At 46.2% G+C, this 27,981-nt stretch overlaps 1 protein-coding gene across 1 annotated transcript; it reads right to left on the bottom strand.

Annotated features, from left to right (window-relative positions):
• Nucleotides 1–1,734: 1,734 nt before the first annotated feature.
• Nucleotides 1,735–21,856, bottom strand: TBC1D20 (TBC1 domain family member 20). Its single transcript, XM_046680081.1, has 8 exons — nucleotides 21,648–21,856; nucleotides 13,130–13,315; nucleotides 10,670–10,750; nucleotides 6,686–6,872; nucleotides 6,412–6,513; nucleotides 5,351–5,492; nucleotides 4,325–4,512; nucleotides 1,735–4,054 (listed from the first exon to the last, which is right to left on the bottom strand). The coding sequence occupies exons 1-8, from the start codon at nucleotides 21,715–21,717 to the stop codon at nucleotides 3,799–3,801; spliced, it is 1,212 nt and encodes a 403-aa protein (XP_046536037.1). The 5' UTR covers nucleotides 21,718–21,856; the 3' UTR covers nucleotides 1,735–3,798.
• Nucleotides 21,857–27,981: the final 6,125 nt, after the last annotated feature.

Raw genomic sequence — 27,981 nt, 5'->3', positions numbered from 1 at the left:
CCATCATGCCACCAAGGATTCTCCCTCCAAACCCAGTCTTGGTCACGGCCCATCCTCCCTGGCAAATCACCTAGAGAGAGAGTCCCAATTCCCTCCCACAGTGCTCAAAGCTGTCCCTGGTTGGAACCCGAGTGCCCTTCCACTGACCTTGGACACTCCATCTCTCTACAAAACACCCACACTTTTTACTCAGCCGTTATTTTTACACTGTTCTTCCCTCAGCCTTCCCTGTTGTGTGGCACTTTCTGACAGCATTTCTACAACTCCAGCTGAGTGTCCAACAAGTCTGTTCAATTATGACGCTAGCTACCTGGAGTCGGCACTGGATCCTACAAGTGGAAGGCTCAGTCTCAGACTGCCCTCTTGCACGTCCAGCCACAATTAGGGTAGCCAGGGACCCACCCCTCTGCCTGACCAGCTAGAAATTCGGGGGTTTCCACAACCCTACTCAGGCTCAATAATTTGCTAGAAGGGCTCATATAACTCAGGAAAACACTTTACTTACGTTTACTGATTTATCATAAAGGCTATACCACAGGAGCAGCCAAATGGCAGAGCTGAGCAGGGCAGGGGACGGGGCGTGCAGAGCTCCCAAAGTGAGTCATCCTCCCAGCACCTGCTCTGTTCACCAACCCAGAAGCGCTCCATCTCTGAATCAAGTTTCTGTAGAGCTCCGTTCTCCAGCCTCTCCACCCGGGTGGGGTTCAAAGTTCCCTTGCTCGAATCACTTGGTCCATCTGGTGACCAGTCCCATCCTGAGGCTCTCTCGGGGCCCCTCATTAGCATAAACTCAGGTGGGAGCAAAAGGGAATCATGAACAACAAAAGGCACTCCTATCACTCAGGAAATTCCAAGGGTTTTAGGAGAACTTGGGACACAAACCAAATACTTCTTATCACACACACCCTTCCTTCAATTTTCCAGTTATCAAAATTCTGCTCTTTACGTTCAACCATCAACTTCTATGACAAGTTGTTCCTTGAATGCAACTCTTTGGTGTGAGCTCCCCGAGGCAGGGCAGTGTCCTGGTTGGCCCTGTGTACTCCATGAGTCAGATCAAAGGGTGGCATGGGCAGCTGGCCTATGGTGTAGGACAGGGTCAAGGAGCAGGTGGGTGATGCCAGCTCAGCCTTGGCCCCTCTGACATCTCCCCTCTGGGCCAGGGAAACATGAATAAACATCCCCAACAACATGGATTCTTGCCTCCGTGATTGGCCCACCCTCAGGGTGGAGGCACTTGGCACTGCTCTGGGCTCCCACGACCCAACAGCTGGGCATGTTGAGAGGATGTTGGAAGAGCTTACTTAGCAAGAACAGCTCTCAACAGCTCCTTTGTGGATGGAAATTACACGTGGAAGCAAACTTGCTTTCACATCAGGCTCTGGTTGGGTTCCAAAACTGAACATCAGCCTTTAAAGCTGAAGGCACCCCCAGAACAGTGTGTAGAAATAGTCAAGATCACCCCAATCTAATGTCCCACACCACTCATGCTGCTGAACTGTGACCTGTGGCCCTGGGCAGCAGCTGGACTGTGTAGGTCATACTTGCAGGTGAAACAGAAACAGGACTGCAGGTATTGCCCAAGCTCGCCAGCAAGTCGAGGCCAACCAGGAGTCCACCGACCACGGCACAGTCCCAGGCCGAGGGGGGAGGCACGGGAGCATCGAGGCCAGATGCCTAAGACCAGAGTCCACTCCCAACGAGAAGTGCATAAGGATGGAATGCCAGAAGAGGTTAGTAACCACAATAGGCTATTTATTTCATACAGGGTTCTGTACAAAATATTTACACATACTCTTTACAGAATAGTAAACCATCTAAAGGTAAAAAGATAATGCTTGCTTCTCATTGGCAGGGAGAATCCTGATGTCAGCAAAACTATAAAACAAATGAACTTTCTCCTTCCTAGGCCACAACAGAAGCAAATGCTACTTGCTTCCTGGGATCCCAAAAGCTGTGGCTTTGGGACCCTGACAACGTGCACCTGCTTGCCCCTCCCCATCAGTTCCTTGAGTGTTTACAGACAGGCCCGAGTGCTTGCAGCAGGAGGGGCCGATTCTGCCCCACTGTACAGACGACCAGAGGACAAACTTGCTGTGGAGACGACTGGGAATACCTGTCACAGCATCCCCTCTGGATCCTGGAAGAACTGCCTCTGTCTTGATGAATCCACCACTTTCTAGGTTAATCCACCCACATCACACTCACCCCAGGTGGGACTCCCGATATGGAGAATCACACATCATTTTGAGCTTTTTTTGGTTTTAAAGTGCTTAGTGTAACTCAGTGTAGTCTCCTGTGCTAACTGCTCCGGGCTTGCTGGCTGCCTGCGAGCTCAATGCCCTCCACTCTGCACACAGCGCGCCTGTGGGGAGGACCTGGATGTCTGGATATGGTGGGGTAGAGTGCTTCTGGCATGTTCACTTTAAGAAAACACCTGCCAAGAGAGAACGGTGCCCGAGAGAGACCTGGAAAAGCAAAGTACATGGCTGCTTCATACTATACACCCTAATTCTTTAAAGCAGCAAAAGGCACTTTTTTTTCAAGCCAGAGTTAATTTAAAACAAACCCGGCCTTGCTTACAGGAAAAGCAGCCCCAGAAGGAGTGGCTGAGCCGCCTTGGCCCCGAGGCCTGCAGAGCCCTCAGGAAGCAGGGGGCTGTCCCAGGCTCCTCCCGCTCTCTCCAGGCTGCAGTCTGTTCCTTTCTGGTGCTGACAAGTTTCCAATGACGTTTCCAACCAGGAAGGAGAGACCAGCAATTGAGGAGATAAACCAAACCAAAAAAGCGAAGCCAGGGTAGTGAGTGGGGGCCTGTTTGGGAGTGGAAGGAGGATGTAAGGACAACAGGAAGAAGGGAAGCTGGACAAGTGGGCACCGTGGAAGGGTGGGGTTGTTTACGAAGAGCAACTCTGGCTAAGTGAAATGTTAAATAATGGAGTGGAAAGGGAACTTCAGGGTCTTAGAACCTCATCCTTCTGATGAGAACTATTTTTTTTCCATGAAGGAACTATTATTTTTAAAGTGAGGTTACTTTACCTGTTGGGCGTATGTAATTCTAAAAATAGTAATAAAAGTGTCTTTTATAAGCAACGTTGTGTGGCTTGTGGAAGGGAACAGGGAACAGAAAAAGGGCAGGCAAAACCAGTCTTTGGGCCCTAAAACTTAACGTTCCTTCCCATCTGACTGGAAATGCCCCAGTGACTTCTAGGCTGAAACTAGGTAGGATCTACCTAGTAACCTAGTTCACATCTGTCTCTCTGCCTTCTGACCAGCTAAGGGAGCTGCTCCAAGAAGGGGCAATCCTGTTCCTGGGCTTGCGGCCTTTGCCCCCTTGCCTTCACGCCAAGGTCCCACTTCTTTAGCAGCAGCTCCCTCCTTCTTTGTCTGGATGCAGCAGACAGAACAGGAGGAGGCGCGGGGAGGGCATTCAGTGGTCCAGCTTACTTAGTACTCGGTAGCCAAGAGGTTCCCCAGTAACCAGGCCCAGTGGGTCCCAAAAGCAGCTGGGAGCTAAAGAAATCCATTTCCTCCAACACAAGAGGAGGCAGCGGAGAGCCCACTCAGGAGCCCACTGTGAGGGAGGGGAGAGTTCTGTGCCCAGGCACCCAGGTGCCGGTGTCAGGCAGGCTCTGCTACTGGCCTCTGAAGCAAAGGCAAACCATAGACGGGCAGGGGGGGACGGCAGGAATAGAAAACCCTTGACAGAAACCCTTTTAATAAAGGAAATTCCACCCTCCCAACCCTTCCACGGAAGGTGAGACCTTAAAGTAACATAGGAGGAAGGGTCCTCTCTGGCATTCACGGAAACAGCTGCAGTTGAAACTTTGGGGCCCACTCCAAGGCACTTTTCACCACAGCCAGAGCGGCCGCTCCAAGTGCCACCGTCAGCCCCATCACTGCCAGTTTCACAAAGCGGTTGGTCCTTGGTTTGGTCAGGACATCTTTTGTTCGATCCTCAGGCCGTAGAAGTCCCCGAAACCGCTGCCGCAGCACCATATCAGGCCTCTGCTGGGCTGACACCAGCTCAAAGTCTTTGAAGGTAGAGGCTGCCGTTCTGCAGAGGGGAAGGAGACAGAGAGGAGATGGTATGAAAGAAGGAGAGAAAAATAGACAAACTAGATGAAATGGGCTGCGGGCAGAGCGATCCATCGCTCAGAAAACTCTTCTTGATAACGACGCATCAAGTCTCCAGTGGGGATTCCACTGGCATAAGCTTAGGTCTCTGGAAACATCTCCCCAGCCCAGTCCCCACCGGACACAACCTTCCATCACTTCTGCTCACTAGCTAAGACCCCTGCTCGACGAGTGCCTTGGCCTCACTCACTTCTCGGCTTGCTGATGGGCAGCTGCCTTCCGAGCAAGTTCAGACGGGGGAAACTGAACAAAGAGGTCTCCAGCTCTGCTGATCAGTGTCTCATAGGGCAGGTCCTGAGGGATCTGGGACAACAGGTGGTGGACCGAGGCCATGTCACAGTCACAGTCCAGGACTTCCTGCTCTCGATACAACACGATCTGTGGGGAGCAAGGCCTTGCATCAATCAGAGACCAGAACATACAGGGCCTTGGCCACTTGCACTTCATTCTCCTTACAGATAAATTTAAACTGGGAACAGACAGAGTTCACCCTAAATGTCTGGCAAACTCCTGTATCCATGGAGGAAGTAATATTGTACATATCTGAGTGCTTTTCCTACTGGGCTGGCCTTCCTCTTAGTGGCAAACTTCCAGCCCGTCATGTGAAAGGCTGACCAATTGAATGGAGGAGATTCTTTCAGGAGGAAGAAAAGGAGAGGGATCACTGGAGATTCCTGGAGCTCCAGCACAGAAGAAACAGCTCAAAACAGCGGAAAGAACAGTCTTGCCTCCTTTACAGAGTAACGAAGATCGCCTGTGAGGCCCCACCTCCGCCCCAGGTGAATCAAGCCCTTCTAATAACTGGACCCTCACCCCCAGAAATTTTTTTTTTTTTGTAATCTCAATTTTGTATTGTAATACCACACCTTTTCTTTTCTTAAACCCGGAGTTGGCAGTTTGTACTAGTTCCAGGAGATGTCAATAGGAACACATAATTCACAATGCACGTGAGAATTGTAAATGTTCAGAAGACTCACAAAGTAAACAAATCTGTTTAACTTTGTTTAACCAGCATGTCCCAAACTTATTTTCATACGAAATATTTTTCCCCCACAACTCTCTCATTAACAGTGCAGAGAACAGTGTCCAGGGACATCAGCCTGGGAAATGCCATGTTTTGCATCTTTCCACAATCACCAGGTTTGCCTTTAGGGAAAATGATCTGGCTGGAACGAACGATGGTGAGCCTAGTCGCTGGCTCCTGGCCTGTACCTACCACAGCTGCAAAGTAAATGGGCATCAGCGGGTGGCAGGCCAGGAAGAAGTCGTACAACCGCACAACATGCCTGAAGTCAGACAGGACGTGCCCAAACCAGGTGATGAGCCAGCTGAGAGCAAAGATGGTCCCCACCTCGGCACTAGGAGCAAGGAAATCCAGATGTTAGGTTCCCTGCTGAGTCATCCCTTCCTTCTCTCTGGGCCTTCTCTGTCATCAGTGCTGTGAGAAGGAAGCACTTGGGAAATATGCTTTCTGGAAAATTCAGTCACCTAGGAATTCAGCATCTTCTTAGAAAATACCAAGTCCTTAAAATGTACCCACCATCGTGACAGTAATACCACGCTAGGGCCTTGGTTGCCTCATCTCACTGGATGCTCTCCTAACGACCAACAAATGTCAATTACAGGAACAAGAAGAAGCTGTTTCCACAGAACTAGCCCACGATTTTCCTTCTGAGAAAGTCACACCTCTTTTGGGTGCACAGGCACACATTCTCAGGCTTGAAAACATAGCCACATTAAATTTTCAGTGAATGTGAGACGACTGAAACACCTTAAGACATAGCCATTATTTTTTAAAAAAGAGAGAGAAGCATCAGCCAAGGACACATTTCCAGCTAAAGAGAAGAGAAAAAAAAATTATATGAAAGAAATACTTCTTCTTCTTGGTACTTGGTGAATAAAACAACCCACAGATGGCCCTGTCCTTCTCGCCTCTGGATCCTACACAACTTTGTAACTCTCTTGTGGCAAGAACCTTGAAGTCTACCTTGGGACACTTACCTTGTCCACCTCTCCCCACTAAATGTAAACTCCTTAAGAGCATGGGCTGTGACATCTCTTATATCCCCAAAGACCACAGCACCCAAAAAGTGCTCCAAGGCTGTGTACAGAACTGCATTATCCAGATCGCTGGTAACTGGAAAGGACAACTCGGAAGAACTTAACACTAATCAACATAAGATGATGACGCAACTGATCTAGACTTGTGAGGAAGAAACGAGGGCCAGGAGAAGGCTCCAGGGAGGTGTGAATGTGTGCACGCAGACACATATGTACCTCTGCATGAAGTCATGGAGTTCTGGATTCACCTGGTCAATGATGGGCATCAGATAGTTTAATATATGCTTGGTGTTGTCCATTGTTGGATCCATGAAATCCCTAGAGGGAGAGAATTCAATGAGCTTGGTCAGACCGAACACTTAGATCAGGGGTAGGGGGGTGGAATGGGGCTCAAACCACTGAACGCACTGACTGGAAAACGGGCTCAGGAGTTATCCCCAGGGGGCTTGAGGAGTGTTACCCAGCCTCTTACGTTCCTCTGCACTGGTACCTGACGTGGTGAGTAGACAATTTTTCTACCAGGGATGTTGCCAGCCTCTTGCCTACCACCAGCAGAAACGTGACCACGATGTCATGGTAGCCCTGGTAGTAGTGCAGCTGAGGGTTGCGCTCCAAGACGAGGAGGATGATGTCAATCAGTTCTTCCTGGAGCCCTTCTCTCTGTTCTTCCGGCATGCCTGTCGGGGGGCGGGGGGCAGGGAGAGATGCACTTGAACACGGCAAGCAGCCTAGTAACAAGGAGGTGACAGCAACACATTTTCAGAGAAAGTGTTTAATAAAAGAAAATAAATCACAAACACTTTGGTAACATTTATCAAGATCCACACATCGTTGACACCACCTAACACATTGGAAAGAGCCACAGACTAGCAACCTTACAGTGCGGGGACCCAGGAGACACCGTCTTAACGAAGTCACTACAGTTCACGTTGCCAGCAGTGTGACCATTTGACAGCATGTGCCTCCTGATGAGATGCGCTGAGAGCACCTACTAAGAGTGCATAAACCTGAATCTAAAAGCGAGGAAATACCAGACAAACCCAACTCGAGGGAAACTTTATAAAATAACCGGCCTGTCATAAAATGCAAAGGAACTACTCCAGATTAAGGGAAGAAAAGAGAGAGGATGACTGATTGGTAAATGCATGAATTTCTATTTCCTTTTCCTATAAAGGACTTTACTGGGATAAATGGTGAAATCTGAATAAAATCTGTAGATCAGATAACAGTATTTTTCAAAGTTGTTACTGACTTTGATAAGTGTATTGTGATCATGTAACAGTCTTGTTTTGGGGAAATATACCTTGAAACATTTAGGGCTAAAGGGGCATCATGTCTATAATTTATTCTTAAGTAGTTCAGAAACAAATTTGTGTGTATGAAGAAGAACAAAGAGAAGGCAATAATAAAGCAAATACAGTAAAATGTTAACATATAAGGAAATCTGGGTAAAGGTATCTGAGGAATTCTTTATCCTATTTTTGAAACTTTTCTGTAGGTATGAAATTATATAAAAACAAAAAATTTAAGAGTTGCCTGTTTCCCTCTAAATCAAACTAAGTGTCACAGGAATGACTGATCTCCTGGATCCAAAGATGTGGCCTGTCTCGGGAGCTCCTTCCGAGTATGCGCTAGTGCCGGTGATGCGGGGTCGGTGAGCCGAGGAGTCGAAAGAAAGATTTCTTAGACTCTCAAGATCTGGCAGTAGTGCTCTTTTATTTAGAGAATAGTGTGGAATAGCATGGGGACAGGACCCATGGGCAGGCAGAGCTTCTGCTGCTGCCCCTGCTGGCATGGGGACAGGGCCCATGGGCAGGCAGAGCTCCTGCTGCTGTCCCCGCTGGCATGGGGACAGGACCCATGGGCAGGCAGAGCTCCTGCTGCTGCCGCTTTTGCTGCCCCCGCTGGCATGGGGACAGGGCTAATGGGCAGGCAGAGCTGGTGCGTGGGGACAAGACCCACGGGCAGTCAGAGCTCCTGCTGCTGCCCTGAGTTGAGGGTTAGGGCTAATTTTATAAGGCATGGGTACGTGACTTATTTTTACTGGAAAAAAAAAGAAAAGATGATGTAAAAAGTCATTAAATGATTTCAGTGCAGATGGGGTCTGGTTATTGTGCGGTCATATAACTTTAGATACGAATCTGGCCATATAGATCGGCATGCAGGTGAGGATGCCCCGGGCTTCTCTCCCTGGGGCAGTCCTAATTCATACCATAAAAAAAAAATAGGTCATATAGTTTGGCATGTAGGCCAGGTCACCTTGGGCTTCTCTAGCTGGGGCAGCCTTAATCCACATCACCGGCAGTGGTCCGTGCAGCTCCGCAGTTCACCCGGCTTTTAGTACAAAGATGCCAAACCTCGGCCTTGAGCTGCTTTAAAGATTTTCTTGTTCCTTTTTTTCCCAAAGCCCCCCGGTACACAGTTGTATATTTTTAGTTGTGGGTCCTTCTAGTTGTGGCATGTGGGATGGCGCCTCAACGTGGCCCGATGAGCAGTGCCATGTCCGCACCCAGGATCCAAACAGGCGAAACCCTGGGCCGCCAAAGCGGAGCGCGTGAACTTAACCACTCGGCCACGGGGCCGGCTCCTGAGCTGCTTTAGAAGAACGGCACACAGGACAGCTTTCCTATACCATTAGCTTTTCCAGTTAAAAACAGATATTTTGAGCAATAACAGCCAACGTAAGGGCCCAGACTTAACTGATCAGAGGGTTTAAAATGAAAGTAAAGCTCCTTTCTCGTCCATATCTACCCCACCCCTTCTCAAAAAGGCATATTCTAAAAGATAAAACAAAACAGAAAATGGTGTAAACCAAGTACTACGGATAGGCAAAGTCATCAAAGTAGTGAGAGAAAAAAATTAAACCCTGCTTGGATTCTCAGTAGAAGAGTGGTCAGCTAAGCCCAGAGGAACATGAATGGAGAAAGAATATGAAACCCATGGAAAGTTCAGCCTACAGAAAGAATGTCACAGACTGCTGTTACATAAGTGGAAGAGGAATAAGGGGTCCAGAAGGAAAACAGGCTCCCTAGGGGAAAATGGGAGGCATCTGTCCTGTGCAGTTTCATTCAAACCAGCAGGACAGAGAAAAGGAACTTGACCATGGACATATGTTTTTATCAAAACCAAGATGGCAGGCAACTGGCTACACAGGAATCACAAGAGCCTCTCCTGAGAGCAGGGATGTAGGCAAGGGTGAAAGAAGGCCCTTTAACAGACAAAATCCAAGCTGGAGCACAGGCACAGAGAAGGGGAGCAGTGGGTTTGGAAGCTCTTGTTCCCTTTAACACTTCTCCTCTCCACATGGACCTAAAGGTGGAGCTGTCACAGGATGAGAGATAGATCATAAACATGAGGTTTGCTGCCCAGTTTCCTTCACTGTGGAAACGGAGACAACGGTCTTTCTTCTCATTCTTCTGGAATGGGGAGGCAATTTTAGGAACAGGCCTTTTAAACGTGCAGGGAATGGCCTTCCTTGCAATCCAAGGGACCTGATATATGTAAATGTAAGATATCACTATTTCTAAGTCTAATCAGAGGAGGATATTAATAGTTTTTGTGGGGCTATCCCAGTGGTGTAGTGGTTAAGTTCATGCACTCCGCTTCAGCAGCAGAGTTCACCAGTTCAGATCCTGGGCGTGGACCTACGCACCACTTATCAAGCCATGCTGTGGCAGGCGGCCCACATATGAAGTGGAGGAAGATGGGCATGGATGTGAGCTCCGGGCCAGTCTTCCTCAGTAAAAAGAGGAGGATTGGCAGCAGATGTTAGCTCAGGGCTAATCTTTCTCAAAAAAAAAAAAAAATAGAGGAAGATTGGCACGGATGTTAGCTCAGGGCTAATCTTCATCAACAACAAAAAAATAGCTCTTGTTAGTGCCCACTTCCAAACCAATCTGCTCTTTTTTTTTTTTTTTTTTAAAGCTTTTATTTTTCCTTTTTCTCCCCAAAGCCCCTCAGTACATAGTTGTGTATTTTTTAGTTGTGGGTCCTTCTAGTTGTGGCATGTGGGACGCTGCCTCAGCATGGTTTGATGAGCAGTGCCATGTCCACACCCAGGATTTGAACTGGTGAAACCCTGGGCCGCCAAAGCGGAGCACGAGAACTTAGCCACTCGGCCACGGGGCCAGCCCCTCCAATCTGCTCTTTAAGGCCAGACTGATGGGACTAGCAAGCCCGATGAAGTCTCTTCTGCAGCTCTGAAAGGACGGAAAACTCTCTACTCGCATTCATCATGTCTAGGCCAAGAGAGACTAGTTCTGCCTCAGGCTTTCGCAGTGAGGGTCTGAACACAACCAAGTCAATAAAAGAATGACTCGGCAGACCAGGAATACAAAGGGTCCCTGAGGAGGCTGGGTCCTGCACGTTAGGTCACTGGGGTGGAAACTCCCTGGGACTGGCAAGCACCAATACAAGAAAGTAAGTGCAAGTGGGACAGAAACCCCCAGGTGGCAAGACTGCCAGAGCTCCTCACCAGGAGGGAAGCGCCGTAAGGACCGCCTGACGTCCAGCAGCACCTGTTGGTAGTCCTTGCTCATCTGTCGTAGGTTCTGCTCTGTCAGAGGAAAAGAAACATGTTATTGTAGGAACGTCTGGGAAGCCAGATCAGGAACAAAACATTCTGGTATGACACCAAAGGCATGGAGGACGTACTTCAGCTTTGTCCCGAAGACGACATGACTCATGACTCAACATTTGGAGAGGAATCCCCGATTTAGTTCCAAACATGCTGTTTGATGCAAATCATGATGGCCGTAAGAGGAGGGACACAGACTGCTCAGGGGCAACAGTGAGGTGGAAGTGCAGAGGAGCAGTCTGGAGGCCGGGGCCTGCCGTAGGCTGCCACTGCGCCCCACTGGGCAACTGCTCTGAATTTCAAGGTCACATCTGTAACATGGGACAGTCCCTTCCATATCGACCTCTCAGGTTACTGTTAAGATCAAGTAAGATCATGAGTGTAGAAACCAGAGGCCACTGAAAATACTCTAACATCTGTAAAGTCTAGGGAGCACTGAGCTGTTCAAAAAGGGTACTGAGGAAAATTAATATAAAGAAAAACCTAACTTCTCTTGACGCTGAAATTCTAAAACTAAGATTGCAAATAGGAGATAGTACTTGTGTTCAGTGGATAAGCCCAATACAGTATGAAAGGAGGCAGTCTTTAGCTGTTATATATATATAACAAGTGCATATTTCCTTCACAACCAGAATCAAAGGAAAGCTACCAGAGGAGCCTACGCAACACTCCCCCACATGCAGACTTCATCTTATAAAGATATGAGAAATCTGGAATCTGATAGAAGAGTATCATCTCAGGATTTATAATGTGAATATGGCAATGGCTTGGGACCGGCCTCATGGTCTAGTGGTTAAGTTTGGCGGGCTCCACTTTGGCAGCCTGGGTTCAGCTCCTGGGTGCAGACCTACACCACTAGTTGGCCACAATGCTGTGGTGGCGACCCACAAAGAAAACAGAAGAAGACTGGCACAGATGGTAGCTCAGGGCGAATCTTCCTCAGTGACTAGCAACAGATGTTAGCTCAAGGTGAATCTTCCTCAGCAAAAAGAGGAAGACTAGCAACAGATACTAGCTTAGGGTGACTCTTCCTCAGCAAAATAATAATAATAATAATAAGGCAATGCTTTTTCCTTCCAACAAAAAGCTGACTGCTGGGCCAGCCCTGGTGACCTAGTGGTTAAAGCTCAGTGTGCTCCACTTCAGCAGCCTGGGTTTAGTTCCCAGGCATGGACCTACACCACTCACCTCTCGGGGCCATGCTGTGATGGCAGTTCACATACAAAAAACAGGAAGACTGGCAGCAGACATTAGCTCAGGGCAAATCTTCCACAGCGAAAAAAAAAAAAAAGCTGACTGCTCTGAGGCAGTCAGTTTCAAAGATAATAACAAGCGGCAACTTCACATGTATTCAGCTACACCATGACACTGTGAAGTTTTTATCAGAAAAGGCTGTTTTAATCATCTCCAGTACCCGGCCCACAAGAGGAGCACAACTATAATATCTAGCCAAATAATAAATAATAGCCAAATGAATGAGAGAATCCCCAGCACCTGGACTTCGCCATACAAAGCAGGAAAGTAAGAAATGTTTGTTGTGGGGCTGGCCTGAGGGCTGAGTGGTTAAGTTCGTGCACTCTGCTTCAGCGGCCCAGGGTTCACTGGTTCAGATCCTGGGTGCAGACCTACTTATTGCTCATCAAGCCATGCTGTGGTAGCATCTCACGTAGAAGAACTAGAGGGACCTACAACCAGGATATACAACCATGTACTGGGGCTTTGGGGAGAAAAAACAAAAAAGAGTGCATTAAAAAAAAAAAAGTTTGGTGAGTGAATGAATGACAAAGTGCATTCACTGTTCTGCAGTACTTTCTTTTGTATTTTGCACTGTATTCCAAGAAACTCCCTTTACTATATGGTCCTTGCAAACTAGTTACGTAACAGCTTTTCATAGAATTACAGAGAATTTTAGAATTTAAAAGGATCTTAGTATTTCCCAATAAAACGTTTTTTTGTTTTTTTTTTTAAGGACCTTAAAGGTATCATCTCTCCCCACAGCCTAATGTCTCTCAAAATGCAGTCCATTTTCATGAGAATTAGGTGGCGGGCTTACTAAAATACAGACTCCTACAACGCACCTCTAAGTGAATACAGACCAGAATATGCATTTTTAATAAACTCCCCAACCTACTCAATAAAAGTTAACTACTTACCTAATAAAAGCTCATTTTATTTTTGAATAAAATTCTCCTTATCAGTTTGGCCTTATTTTCAGAGGGGGCCCAAGCATACCCTAAAATGCTGTAGACTGCCTCATCTACTCTTGGGGTAAAGTGGGCATATAAACCTCAGGTCCCAGAATCCTTGTGTCCATGCCTGCTAGACGAGCCCCCTGGCAGCACTGCCCCTCCCCCTTACCTGGCACAGGAGGCGGCTCACTGCTGTTGACATTGAGGAGCTTGGGCCACACTTTACGCCTGATCTCGTCAGTCAGGAGCCCTCCTTCACTGATAGCCAGGCGTCTAAGGGCGGCCACATCAGTGGGATCACTGTTCAGAGCCTGGTGTATCTCTGCCACTTTTTTTTTCCTTTTGGCATCAAAGTCTGCAAAATAAATGGGAAAAAGGCATTAGGCACATATTCGGCATGTGTACATTTTCTATTCAGGGCCCAATCTCATTTGGTTTGAGGTACAAGCAGGTATTTGTTTTTGTTTTTGTTTTGCTGAGGGAGATTGGCCCTGAGCTAACATCTATTGCCAATCTTCCTCTTTTTGTTTGAGGAAGACTCACCCTGAGCTAACATCTGTGCCAACCTTCCTCTATTCTGTATGTGGGACACTGCCACAGCACAGCTGCTGATGAGTGGTATAGGTTCATGTCTTGGAACTGAACCTGGGCTGCCTAAGTGGAGTGTGCTGAACTTAGCCACTAGGCCACAGGGCCGGCACCTAGGCAGGTATTTTTAAAGTCAATCTACAGATATTTAATTACCACATGATGTGCAAAATACCAAGGAGATATACTGTGTAGGTAACGACCAAGGAATTACAATTATAATAAATGCTCAGTAAATTCAGGCATATCTAAGTTACTGCTAATGTTTTCCTCATAGAATGCTTGTTCTTTCTTAATATGAAACCTCACAAAGCACACAGATCTCTTAATACAATAATTTTTTTCCTGTTGTTTATAGAGGAAAAATGTCTATGTAAGTCACCAAAATTCAACACTTTTTTTTTTTTTTTTAAGATTGGCACCTGAGCTAACAACTGTTGCCAATCTTTTTTTTTTTTCCTTTCTGCTTTTTCTCCCCAAATCCCCCCAGTACATAGTTGTATATTTTAGTTGTGGGTCCTTCTAGTTGTGGCATGTGGGATGCCGCCCCAGCGTGGCCCGATGAGTGGTGCCATGTCCGCACCCAGGATCCGAACCAGTGAAATCCTGGGCCACCACAGTGGAGCGTGCAAACTTAACCACTCGGCCACGGGGCCAGCCCCCTCAACACATTTTTTAACAAAACCACACATGGAAAAAGTCTCCAGTTACATGTTAACACAACTGGTGAAACATCAGAGTCACATAGAGACATTTTCAAAAGCAGAATGTCACAGGGCATACCTGGGTCTCCACTGTGGCTGGTGGTAAGAGAGGCACGACACTGCACACAAAGTAACTCTTCCTTAACATCCACATGAATTCCTCGTGTTCAGGTAGGAATGTTTGAAGCATCTTACATGTTATATGGTAATTTGATATTTATACACAAGCATTTTACTGTGTTTAAATTACTTTTTAGGAAACTGGTTGAGTTTGTGGTTGATGTGTATCATATTATAATTTTTCTATTTAAAATAATGGGGTAATACATTCTCAGAGTTTTCTTGAAGAATGTCTAATTTTAGGAACGGCAAACACAAGAAAAGTTTAAAAAGACCTCACCGAAGAGATGTCACAAAGCAGTGCACTCTAACTTCCAAACAAAGGTATGTGCAGACCCCAGGAGCTCAGAGACTGCTGTGGGTCGGGTTGATCTGAGAAGGCATCACTCAAGAGTGCAATTTGAAAAGCAAGGGGAGGATTTCAAGAGGCTGGGAGGAGGCAGAGAGAACAGAAGAAAGACCTGGAGACAGGAAACACACGGCCTTTTCATTTACTAGTATGCACACTCATTAAAAACACTCATGTAGCACATACTAGGTGCAAGGCCCTGGGCTAACGTAAAGTGGAAGCTAACACTGGAAGCTGGTCAGGCTTTAGGAGGGACTAACACTGGAAGGCAGATTAGGTTTTTGAGGGACACTAAGGAGCTTTCCTCAGTAATTTTCTATTCTGAGACAAAAGTCTACAAATTGTTTCCATGACAAAGCTGCATAGTATTAACACAAATGAAAACTGGTACTAATGGTCCTGGTTACCTACCTCAGAGAGCTGCGACATATAAACCATATAAACAGAGGCACCAACTGGTTGGGAGTCACATGCAAGTGGAGGTGCAGACAGGAAAATAGCACAGGTGACTTTTCACCCAGGTAAACCTGTTTTCCTGGCTAGACGTTATTTCCCTAGTAATCTAGTAGGGTGACCATCTGTTCCAGTTTGTCTGAGACATTCCTGGTTTACGCCTATAATCTTGGCATAATTGTTCAGAGCAAACTCCTCCTGCTATCCACGCTCTGAAAAATGTCCCAGTTTGGATGCTAAATTGGATGGTAACTCTACCTAGAAATCATGAAAAATCAAGTCCCAATTCCCTCTGGCAGCACAGCACCCAACTAGCCGCATGTTTGTTTACAAGGTGCTTCAAGCTCTTGGCTTGGGTGTGTCCTTCCAGCCGTCCATCCACCTGTCCATTAGTCTATCCATCAATTATCAGTCCACCATTTAATGAGCATCTACTTGTATTAAGCACTATACTGGGGACAAAAAGATGAACATGACTCCCTGCCAGCCTTAAGAGGCTTACAGTAGGGAGAGACACAAACAATTATTATATATAATGGAATCACGAACAATTATGAAAATCCAGAGGAACGAATGACTACTTCTGAGGCAATCAGGAAAGGCTTCACTAAGAATATATTCTTTTTTTTTCTTTGCAGGGAAAGATTTGCCTTGAGCTAACACCTGTTGCCAATCTTCCTTTTTTCCTTTTCTTCCTCCCATCCCCAAAGCCCCAGTACATGGCTGTAAATCCTAGTTGTAAGTCAGTACTTCCAGTTCTTCTATGGGAGCTGCCACCACAGCATGGCTACTGACAGAGGACTGGTGTGGCTCCGTGACCGGGAAGCAAACCCAGTTCGCCAAAGTGGTGCATGCCAAACTTTAACCACTAGGCCATCAGGGCTGCCTCAAGAATATATTCTGGTAGCTTTTTAAAGAAAACTTTGCACATCAAAGAGTGTATTGAAGGGAGAGCATCCCAGGTGGAGGAAAGAGTATCTGGAAAAGACAGGAAAGAAACATCGTGTCCAGAAATCGGAGAAATTCTGCAAGGCTGAACTGTTGGGTCAAGGGGAGAGAAGAGAGGCAGAAAGGGCTGCAGTAAACGTGGCTCATAGAAGAGTCTGGGCCTGATTTACCCTGTTAAGGAGTCTGGGTTTTATCCTGGACCCAAGGGGAAGACAGGGGGGCAGTTTACTTTGGGTGAAGGGCCTTCCTTTGGAAGAGAAGACTGTATGTCTTCAAAAAGGGATCACAGACACGCAGGAAACAGAGAAGACTTTTTATGTAACAATACAGGTTGAGACAAAATAGGAGCAGGAATTAAGTTAATTTCCAACAAATTAAAAAATCCACCAGATATTTCATTTATTTATTTATTTTTACTTAGAGTGCCCTTGTACTTTCTACACATCACAAATTAAGACACTCAAATGGGACTACTGAACACCAGGTGAGGTGAGCTGACACTGAGAAATCTTGTTAACCTATTTGCTAGAATGTGGAAAACTTTCCTCAATTTGTTTAGACATAGATCTACCTTGCCCCTCTTTCCAAGTAAGTTATTCAGCAATCTGGGGGAAAGGAAAACCATTGGGGAAAATAACACTGTTTGCAATCAGCTGCATTTCCATGAGGTATTGGCAAATAATCTGCAAGAATTTTAACTAATTCTGAACCTAAACCACAGCTCCAATACTTATCTCTCTTAACACTCTGTTTCGACTCTATTTTTAATCCTGCATTTCAAAATTGACTACTATCTTCTCATTTTTGGTGCTCTGTGGTAACTCAATAAACATGTGCAGAATAGAATAATTAATTTAGCTTAGCTATTGTTCCTTTGGAAAAATTTGGCCTTTGGTAAATGACACTATTTCCCCCATAGCCTTAAGAAGATGCTCACTGCACAACTTTAAATAGGCCTGTAGACGCTTTGGCCTCTTTCTAAAGCTGCTGGTACTTCTCAGGGTAGGACGGTGCTCAGCTCTGGGTCTCAGCTGCTGCTCGTTAAGGCCCCACCATCACGTTCCTCAGTCCCACATCAGAGGGACTAACGTTAGCAGCAGGTGAGGAAGGCTTCCCATGTATGCCACTCCCAACACATCAAGTTTTGGGGTTTTTTTGAGGAAGATTAGCCCTGAGCTAACATCTGCTGCCGATCCTCCTCTTTTTGCTGAGGAAGACTGGCCCTGCGCTAACATCCATGCCCATCTTCTTCTACTTTGTACGTAGGACGCCTGCCACAACATGGCTTGCCAAGCGGTGCCATGTCTGCACCTGGGATCCGAACCGGTGATCCCTGGGCCACCGAAGTGGAACTTGCGCACTTAACCGCTGCCCCACCGGGCCGGGCCCCCAACACATCAATATTTATTGCACCTAATACACATGCTCTCACTGTGACATAAAAAAGGAGGAGAAAACAGAAAACTCCAGTAGCTGGAGATGTATAAATTACAGAGTGATAAGTTACAGTGCTAGAGTACAGAATGAGGGAGAAGGGGTTAGCAGTCTCAACTGAACAACTAATTTACACATACCCTCGTCACCTCAGAAAGAGAAAGATCAGAGTTACTCTTGGGATGGTCAGGAAAAGATTAAAGTGAGCGTCTACTACCTATTTTAAGATAAATTTTATATACGGACTTTGGGGTAGGGCACACATTTCTGGACTTGAGAATGCTGTATTTGGGTTTGGGATAAAAGCTCACATTTCATTTGAAGGTAGCATATATGTAATCCAAATCCCCCTGAAACGCTTTCTTCTCCAGCTTTTTTTTGCCCCACTTATAAGAGAGATGTATTATATATTCCAAAGCTGATAGCTTTCAAATTCCTTTATAGGAGAGGTCTTGGCTATCACAACCACAACAGAATGAAATGACTACCCTACAGCTGGCTGCAAAATATAAGACACTGCTATAGATAAATCCCTGATGCCTGAAAAGTAATTCATTCAACAAAGGAAAAAGCAATGGTCTGGGCACTACGTGGCCTACTCTCCATTAAAGCAATCACTTTAACAAAGGCACTGAAGTGTAGCTCTGAACAGTTCAGATAAAGACGGCTGAGCGGGTCACTGTCTCAAACCTCTCCCAACTCTGTCTATAGAACCCAGGTAAAGATTTCTGCTCCCCAGAGCAAAAGGTATCTCCAAAAGCATCTGGCTTGGGGAACATACTATACAGGGAAAGGACAGTGGCTAAGGAGGAGCACTGCTATGCTGCTTCTCAAAGTTTTTCCATATCAGCAAAATATGTATTAGTGACTCACATGAGGTGGACGACCCACATACTTAAAAATGGAATCCTATGTGAGAGTGCAAAACTCCAAACTGATTATTTGGTCTAAGCTTGCATATCAAGAAAGCTTTTGGGGCTGGCCCTGTGGCCGAGTGATTAAGTTTGAGTGTTCCGCTTCGGGGAGCCCAGGGTTTCACTGGGTTGGATCCTGGGCACGGACCTAGCACTGCTCATCAAGCCATGCTGAGGCGGTGTCCCACATAGAAGAGCCAGAAAGACCTACAGCTAGAATATACAACTATGTACTGGTGGGCTTTGGGGAAAAGAAGAAGAAAAAAAAAAAAACTGGCAAATGTTAGCTCAAGGCCAATCTTAAAAAAAAAAAAGAAAGCTTTATAATCTTTAAATAGAGTTAATCTCAAACCAAGCAATGCTGAGCCTTACTCAAAACAATGGAAGAGTCAGTCAGAGAGAGAGCGAGATCCCCTCAGATAGACAGACACCTCCCTACCCCACCTCTTGAACTGATGTTGACATTGGAAATTAACTTAAAAATTTATGTTTGGTATCTTTTTGAATACTATGTCTACTCAGGCAAGGGAAGCAACAGAAAAAATAAACAAATGGGACTTCATCAGACTAAAAAGCTTCTGCACGGCAAAAGAAACCATGAACAAAATGAAAAGACAACCCACCAACTGGGAGAAAATATTTGCAAATCATACATCCAACAAGGAGTTAATTTCCAAAATATATAAGGAACTCACGTAACTCAACAACAAAAAAATGAAGAACCCAATCAAAAAATGGGCAGAGAATATGAACAGACATTTTTCCAAAAAAGATGTACAGATGGCCAACAGGCACATGAAAAGATGTTCAACATCGCTAATCACCAGGGAAATGCAAATCAAAACTACAATGAGATATCACCTTACACCTGTTAGAATGGCTATATCCACCAAGACAAGAAAAAAACAAACGTTGGAGAGTATGTGGAGAAAAGGGGACCCTCATACACTGCGTGGGAATGCAAACTGGTGCAGCCACTACGGAAAACACTATGGAGATTTCTCAAAAAATTAAACACAGAAATACCATACGATCCATCTGTCCCATTACTGGGTATTTATCCAAAGAACATTAAATCAGCAATTCAAAGAGATTTATGCACCCCTATGTTCACTGCACTATTCACAATAGCCAAAATGTGGAAGCAACCCAAGTGCCCATCAATGGATGAAGAAATACAGATGTGGTGTACATATATATAGACACACACACACAAAGACTACTACTCAGCCACAAAAAAGGACAAAATTGTGCCATTTGAGACAACATGGATGGACCTTGAGGGTATTATGCTAAGCAAAAGAAGCCAGAGAAAAAGAAACACTGTACAATTTCACTGACATGTGGAAGATAAACTAACACATGGACAAAGAGAACAGATTAGTGGCTACCAGAGGGGAAAGGGGTGGGAGGGATAGGCGAAAGGGGTAAAGGGGGACATACATATGGTGACGAATACAAATCAGACTATTGGTGAACACGATGCAGTCTAAACAGAAACCGATATATAATAATGTACACCTGAAATTCACACAATGTTATAAGCCAACATAACTTCAATAAAATAATTTAAAATATATATATATGCTTAAAGTTCATATCTGTACCAAAGAAAGACAGTGGAAGAGGAAACCTTACCTTATTCTGAGTAAGGATCCTATTAAAAACAAAATAAAACAACGCAGACTTCGTTTCTGGAGGTACTAATTAGTCTCACCAAAGATTACTCAAATTAGCAGAGATTCATTAACCCCCTGAAACATGGAGACAAGCATGTATTAAGATAGACTGCTTTACCCCAACACGGAGAACAATATTCTAGAGAGTAAACCAATCTGATCACAAACTCTACACAGGGGAGTTTCTAGCGTTAGTAACTTTGCCAATTCTCCAAGACGATTAAAAACAAAAAGGGAAAACAGAAAAGCTCTCATCTCTAAATTCCTCCCATTCGTCCGGAGAAGCAAAATCAAGGAAACTGGCCTCCCAACCTGGGCACAGCTGCACTACAACAGGTCACAAGGTCCATAGCATTTGGGGCACTGACTACTAAGTCATGAGGACAGATGTCACACCAACACCAGCAAAAGGCTACAAGGCCAAAGGGCCCAGAGCAGTAATAGGAGAAGCGAGCTCCATTTCCACTCAGGACCAGAATAGGAGAAAAAGGGGATAACAGGAATAAGCCGAGAGAAACAAGATGTGGATACCAACCAAAGTACGTGGGTTGAATATGTGGTTGGTTCTACTGCGGGCACCACTCATCAGAGGATGCAAAAGTGGGAAAGCTACCTTAGTCTTCCCCAGGGGGAAAAACACTATTTTACTTGGTACAGAGTAAACATCAATAATTGTAACTGTCCTGTATTAAACGTATGTCAAACGTATTTGAAAACATAGTGACAACGAAACCACGATTTCATAGAAATTACCGCTTAGCACAAAACAGTATAAAAAATAGAATGGCTTTGTACACCATTAAATCACATTAAAAGAGGCGGCACAGGACAGAGAAAGTAGATGACAGCGGCGGCCAGGAGCTGCGGAGACTGGGGAACGGGGAGCGGGGGGCTCGCTTTTTGGAATTAGAAATGTGCTGGAATTAGACAGTGGCGAGGGTGGCACAACTTCGTGAGCGGACTAAGAACCGCTGAACTGTACCCTTCAAAGGGGTGCGTCCTGCGGCAATGGAAAGAAGTCGGTGGTCCACGCCCGCCGCGAAAACGCGGACGGCGAGCGATGAATGAAGTTTGGGAAGCCCGCCGCGCCGCTGGGGAGGAGGCGCCCGGAGCCTGCGGACGTGGCCGGACAGCCGGGCGGGCGGGCGGCTCGGCCTCGGTCGTCAGGGAGAGCCACGGCTTCCCCCGGACTCGACGAGGCCGGACGCGGCCCCGCCCCGCCCTTCCCACTGGGGACAGGACTGCGCCCCGGGGACCCCGCGGCGCCCCGATTCCAGGCTCTCCCGCTGCCGACGCGACCCCGCCCTCCAGCCCTTTCCTCCCCCGCCGTCCCGACCCCGGCCGCCCCGCGCGCGGTCGCCCAGGTCCCCCTGCCCGCGGCCCTCTCGGGCGCTCCAGCCTGCTCCTGCGACAGCTGTCCCTGCCCCTCGGGCCGCCGCTGCCCCTCAGGCCGTCGTCCCCGCAGGCCGCTCCTCGGCACCCCGGCCGGCTTCCGTACCTGTCTTCCCTGCGCCGCCGTCCCAGCGGCTGGAGGTGTGGCCGTCGCCCTGCGCACTCCGGAGGGCCATGCCCCGGGGGCCCGGGCCCGAGCCCGGGCCCGAGCCCCGGCTGGCGGCGGAGCAGACACAAGACGCGGCTACGGCCGCGGGACCCAGCGCCCGCTGGCCCCGGCAGGCTCGGCTCGGTCAGCCCGCGGCGCGCAGGCGCGCAGGCGGCCCCGCGCGGCCCCGCCCACACGCCGGCACGTGACCGTCCGCTACGCGGGGGGCGGGGGGTGGGCAAGCGGACGCCGGGGCACGCGCGCAGGCGCCCTGAACAGTGAGAGGCCGCGCGCAGGGAGCGCGGCAGGAGGGTTTGCTCTTTCTGAAGGATGGAGCGCGGCGCTTTTGACCATAGGTGCTCAGGCAGGACCAGATTTTGTCGTTTTTGCTTTTCTTATCTGTAAAGTGATAGTGATGATAATAAAAATACTGAACTCACAGAGTTATTGGGAAAGTGCTTAGAACACTACAAAGCACATAGTAACTACTCCACAATTATGAGCTATTTTGGCGTACCAAGGATTTGACATCTTGTCTCGCCTTCCCACCTGTACTTCTGTCATCATACTTGGTGACTTCAGGGTTTAGGAGAACCATCGCATAAGGCTGAGCAGGTTGTGCACTGCCCAACGCCAGGAGGAGCCATTCACATAGACGATTACTTGAGCAGTGCCTCCTTTGAGTTATACAAAACTGGACCCATCCAAAATGAGCATGTGTTGTCAGGTTTTTGCCTCCTTCTCATCTCTAATGACAGTTCTTTCTCTCCAAACGGCCACCCATTCCCTGGGTCACATCCATATTGTGGCCAGAAACTGCTCCACCTCCCAAAACTCCAATGTTAGGCCCCCATTCTCTGTTCCCATGACTCTGTTGCTGGGTGACGCCTACCATAACAGTTCCTTATTCTCCCGAGAGGTCCAGCCCATGGGACGCGTTACTACTGGCCCCTCTTGGTTTCATTCTATCCAATCCACGTTCCCTGATCCACCATTACATTCTAAGTCCTTTCCAAAAGGTCCTCTGGGTAGCTTTCATGAGCAGAAAAGATTACTCTCCAGTTAATTTTTAAAACTAATATTCAATTTATTAAAATTAGAAATCCCCAAACCTAGCTCTTCCTTAATTTCAACTGACAAATTTTAAAATTCCATTCATGGGACCGGCCCTCAGGCTGAGTGGTTAAGTCCGCGCGCTGGGCTTCTGAGGCCCAGGGTTTCGCTGGGTCGGATCCTGGGCGCGGACATGGCACTGCTCATCAAGCCACGCTGAGGCAGTGTCCCACATGTCACAACTAGAAGGATCCACAACTAAAAAAATATGCAACTATGTACGGGGGGGAGGGCTTTGGGGAGAAAAAGGAAAAATAAAATCTTAAAAAAAATTCCATTCATTACTCTAGTAAATTTTAACAATCACTGCTTTTGTCCCATTAACTTAGTTAATTAAATTCCTTTGAACATTTGAAACTGCATTTATAAGCTTAGTAATTCGCTTTCTTTTTTTAAGTATCAAATCTGGCGTGTGTATGTGCGTGTGAAGAAGATTGGCCCTGAGCTAACATCTGTTGCCAATCTTCCTCTTGTTTTGCTTGAGGAATATTGTTGCTCAGCTAACATCCATGCAGATCTTCCTCTGTTTTATGTGGGATGCTGCCACAGCGTGGCTTGATGAGCAGTGCTAGGTTCGCACCCAGGATCGGAACCTGTGAACCCCAGGCCCACAAGTGGAGGGCGTGAACTTAACCACTTTGCCACTGGGCCACTCTGTAAGTGTCGCAATGTTTTAACAAAGCCTTTTGAGTTCTTATGTGTTTCTTGTAAATGAAATAAATTAAATTTATAAATACATTGAGTCATGAGTTCTTTTAGATCTGTCAATACAAATGGAGTAAGATTTCAACTTAAAATCACAAGTCTAAATCTATTATTCAATATACATTTGTAATTAGTACAAGAATGTGTTAGAATTCTCAAAATTACTTGAAATATTGTAAGAAATACTGTAAGAATTTAAAGTATCACATTTATATAGATCCCTTAATGCAAAAATATTAACACTGGGAGTTTAAAACATTTCTAGTCTTTATTCTAAACCGCAGTTGAGGTTAAAGACGCTTATTGCCCTGAAGAAGGAATTAAGTCATCCCAATTTGGGAGTAACATCCTCAAGCAATTTAGGGTATTTATTCCCTTCTCAGTTACTGTGCTGGCCAGTGAGCCAGCTGGACTTGCCTGTGGTAGTGATGGGACAGTGACCTGCTCCCCTCCCCACTATCACAACTCTAGGGCTAAATAGTGCATGGTCATTGTGAGGCCTGGGCCAGCTGTCATCTGTAAAACAAGGAAGTGTCTGGCTCTCAGGGAAAAGGGAGAGTGAGTCAAGCTACTGTCAAGTGCTCAGCAAGATGAACAAGGAGTCCCCTGGAGAAAACCAGTTCTGTCTCAGCCTGGTACCTCCATCTTCTGGCCAGCACATTGCCTAATTGCAACTAAATGAGCTCTAAATGACAACATGACCAGGAATGCCAGTCATTTTGCCTCATAACTCCATAAGTCTACTCTCTTTGAAAGGAGCTCTAGGTGGTAGATGATAATTTTAAAAGTCTTCCTGGGCCAACAGCAACCAGCCTATGATTTGAGCATTTGTCATGGGCATGGTCATGCATTGCCCTGTGGCCGGGGCTTGGAGCCTGTAGGTGAGCCACGGCATGCTGGGCTGGCCTGCCATGGGGCCCAGGACACTAGGAAGCATGCATATCTTGGAAGATCCCAAATCACAAACATGGAGATTACGGAACCCATTTGTTTGCTCAACAAATATTCATGGTCCTTACCCACACCAGGCCTGTGCTGGGACCCAATATAACGAAGCTTTATTCTCTGCTCTCCAGGCCAGCTTAGGTTGGTAGGGGAGATGGACTCTTCAACTTACAAGAGGTGACAAGTTCTAGGAAAGGTGAAAGAAGCATAGAAGGTATAGAAGCCCAAAGAGGGGCACCAGCCACACACAGGGGCAGGAGAGAGTGATGAAGGAACGTTTCCTGCGGTAGTGATTTCTAAGCTTATATAGAGGGATGGGTAGCAGCAGGTCAGGTGATATAGGCAAGGGCATTCTAGGCTGAGAAAATAGCACAGGTGCTGCCGTGAAGCTAAGAGAAAGCAAATCATAGTCTAGAAACTGGAAGTGGTTTAGTGTTCTTACAGCACAGTATGAAAGAGAAAGTGGACTTGGACACTAGTGAAGGCAGAGAAGTGTGCGGGGGCAGGCCAGGCAGCACCTCTTAAACCATTCTCAAGAGTTTGGACTGGATGGAGTCAAGAGTGGGACTAAAGAATTTTAGCACTGAATGTGGTCTTTGTTGTCATGTAGATTAATCCTCATTTCCAATATAAGAATCACCTCCACTTAAACATACAACAGTGTTTATGGAGCAACAAACCTGTGCCAGGCTGGGAACTGGGACATAAAGTGACAAATGTTCACTTGCTCAGCTTCTAATGGGGAAGAGAGACAAGCTACCAGGCAATTGTAAAGCCAAGTGTCAGACAGGGGACAACCTAGAATTGTGGGAGAACACGGAAAAATCGCAGAAACCAAGAGGTTCATGATTGAATGTAGAGCCCAGGGGCATCAGATAGGGCTCTGCGGTAGGTGTGGGCGGGACTTGTGAACGTGATGGGATTTCACTCTTGTGATTAGGTGATGTTATATGACAAAGAGGAAGGGATGCTGCAGATGTAATGAAGGTCCCAAATCAGTCGACTTTGAAGTAGTCAAAAGGGAGATTGGCCTAGGTGGACCTCATCAGGCAGGTCCTTTAAAACAAGGTGCAGGCCTTCCATGAAGGAGAAATTCAAAGTGGCAGAGAGATTTTCCTGTTGGCCTTTAAGAAGGGAACTTACATGCTGTGGAGAGGGCCACAAGGCAGGGAACGGTGGGCAGCCTCTAGGAGCTGAGGGCCTCAGTCCTACACCATAGGGAACCGAATTGGGCCAACAGTATGCTTGGAGGACCCCGAGTCTCAGTGGAGATCACAGCCTTGGCTGAGAACTTGGCGAGACCCTGAACAAAGGACCCAGCTAACCCACACTTGGATGCCTCAACTTCAGAAAGTGAGATAGTAAGTTTGTGGCTTTTTGTTACAGAGCAAGTGACTAACAATCTCACCCAAAAAATGCTCAGACAGAAGGATTTATTGGTCACATAACTGAAAAGCCCTTGCCCTCCTGCATCCTCTCCAGCTCTCAGCTGCGCACCTCTTCATGCTGACTGCACTCTCCCACGGGCCTTGGGGTCATGACATGACTGTAGCAGCTCCAGGTCTCACACACTTTCTTCATCTGACCCTGAGAAATACAGCTGAGTCATCCTTGTCCCAGCATTTCCAAGGAAAGACTTGGCGCATCTCACTGGCTCTGACTCTGTCACCTGCCTAGGCCTGAGCCAGTCACTGTGGCCACCGTGTGCTGAGTGGTTAGTCCTGAGTCCCACGCTCTGCCACTGAGACAAGGGTCCAAAACCTTGGGGCTGAGAGTGGGGAAGAGGTGGAAAAGACTAATTTTAGTGATTGCCCTAGGATTTACAATACGCATCTTTAATTAACCAGTTTGCCTTCAAATAACATCCTGCTTCATGTATAGTATAAAGACCTTACGACAGCGGGCTCCCGGTTCCTCCCTTCCGTTCTTCATGCTCTTGTCACACACTTTACTTTCTTCTTGCAGAAGTCCCTTCTTCTGTTCCACTTCTCCCACACCCCTCATCCCCACCCCACACATGCAGATAACCACTTAACTACATTCTCTCACTATAGTTTGCATTTTCTAGAATTTTATATGAATGCAATCATAAATATGTAGTCTTTTGTGTCTGGTTTTGACTCGGTATATTTTAAGATTATTTTAATAAGATTTTAAGATTAATCCATGTTGTTGATTGTATCCTTTACTCCTTTTTATTGCTCAATATTACATCATATCGATACACCACAATTCATTTATCCATATTTTTTATTTTTACATATACTATAAATATACAATTCATTGCTAATATGTTTGCTTTAGTTAAGGGGTTAGCAAAGGATGGCCCATCTGCAAGCCAAAACCAGGCCACCACCTGATTTTGTATGGCTCAGGAGCTAAAAATGGCTTTTACAACTTTAAATAATTGTGGAAAAAACAGTAGAATAATTTGTGGCATGTAAAAATCATATGAAATTCAAATCCTAGAGTCCATAAACTTTTATTGAAACACAGCTGTGTTTATTCATCTACCTCCTGTTTAACCGTGCCTTCACGCTACAAAAGTTGAGTGGTTGCAATAGAGATCATATGACCTGCAAAACCTAAAATATTTGCTCCTTTACAGAAAGTCTGCTGACCTCCTACTTTAGATGTCAGTTGTTTTTTTAAGGCAACTAAAAAATAGACTTTTTACTTTCAGTGCTCTCTTTTTCTTTTTGAGGAAGATTAGCCCTAAGCTAACTGCTGCCAATCCTCCTCTTTTTGCTGAGGAAGATGGGTCCTGCCCTGAGCTAACATCTGTGCCCATCTTCCTCTCAGTGCTCTTAATGTCGTTGTGTAGATCCAAGTTTCTGTCTGATGTATTCCTTCTGCCTGAAGAACCTCCTTTAACATTTCCTGCAGAGTCCATCTTCTAGAAGGCAATGTATTCCCTCAATATTTCTGAGAAAGTCTTTATTTCTCCTTCAACATTTTCACTAGGTAGAGGATTCTGGGTTGAGAGGTTTTTTTTTTGTTTTGTTTTTCCTTTTCAGCACTGAAATCACTCCATTGTCTCCTAGCTTGCATGTTTCCTGGCAAATTTTGCATGGTTTCTGAGAATTCTTAGCTTCCCCTGTATGTAATGTGTCATTTTTTTCTCTGGGCTGCCCTTAAGATTTTCTCTGTCTTTTGTTTTAGCATTTTGAATATATGCCTAGTTGTGTGTATAAATTTATTCTGCTTGGTGTTCTTTGAGCTTCTTGGATCCGTCTTTTAGTTCTGGAATATTCTCAACCTTTATTTCTTCAAACGTTTCTTTTGCCCTGTTCTCTCTCTTTTCATGGGCATCTAACCACATGTTAGAACACATGATATCATTCCACAACTACTGGATACTGTTTTTTGTTTTTCCCTTCACTCTTTTCCCCCTTCAAGTTTCAGTGTGGGTCCTTTCTGTTGATCTGTCATCAAGTCCACTCCTTCTTTCCTAGGCTGTGTTGAGTCTACTGGTGAGCCCATGGAAGGCATTCTTCACCTCTGTTACTTTCTCATTTTTAGCACTTCC

The sequence above is a fragment of the Equus quagga genome, chromosome 12 (genome assembly GCF_021613505.1).
Source record: "Equus quagga isolate Etosha38 chromosome 12, UCLA_HA_Equagga_1.0, whole genome shotgun sequence".
Lineage (NCBI taxonomy): Eukaryota > Metazoa > Chordata > Mammalia > Perissodactyla > Equidae > Equus > Equus quagga.
Note: the sequence above shows the minus strand (reverse complement) of the source record. Positions and strands in the feature narration are given on the sequence as shown.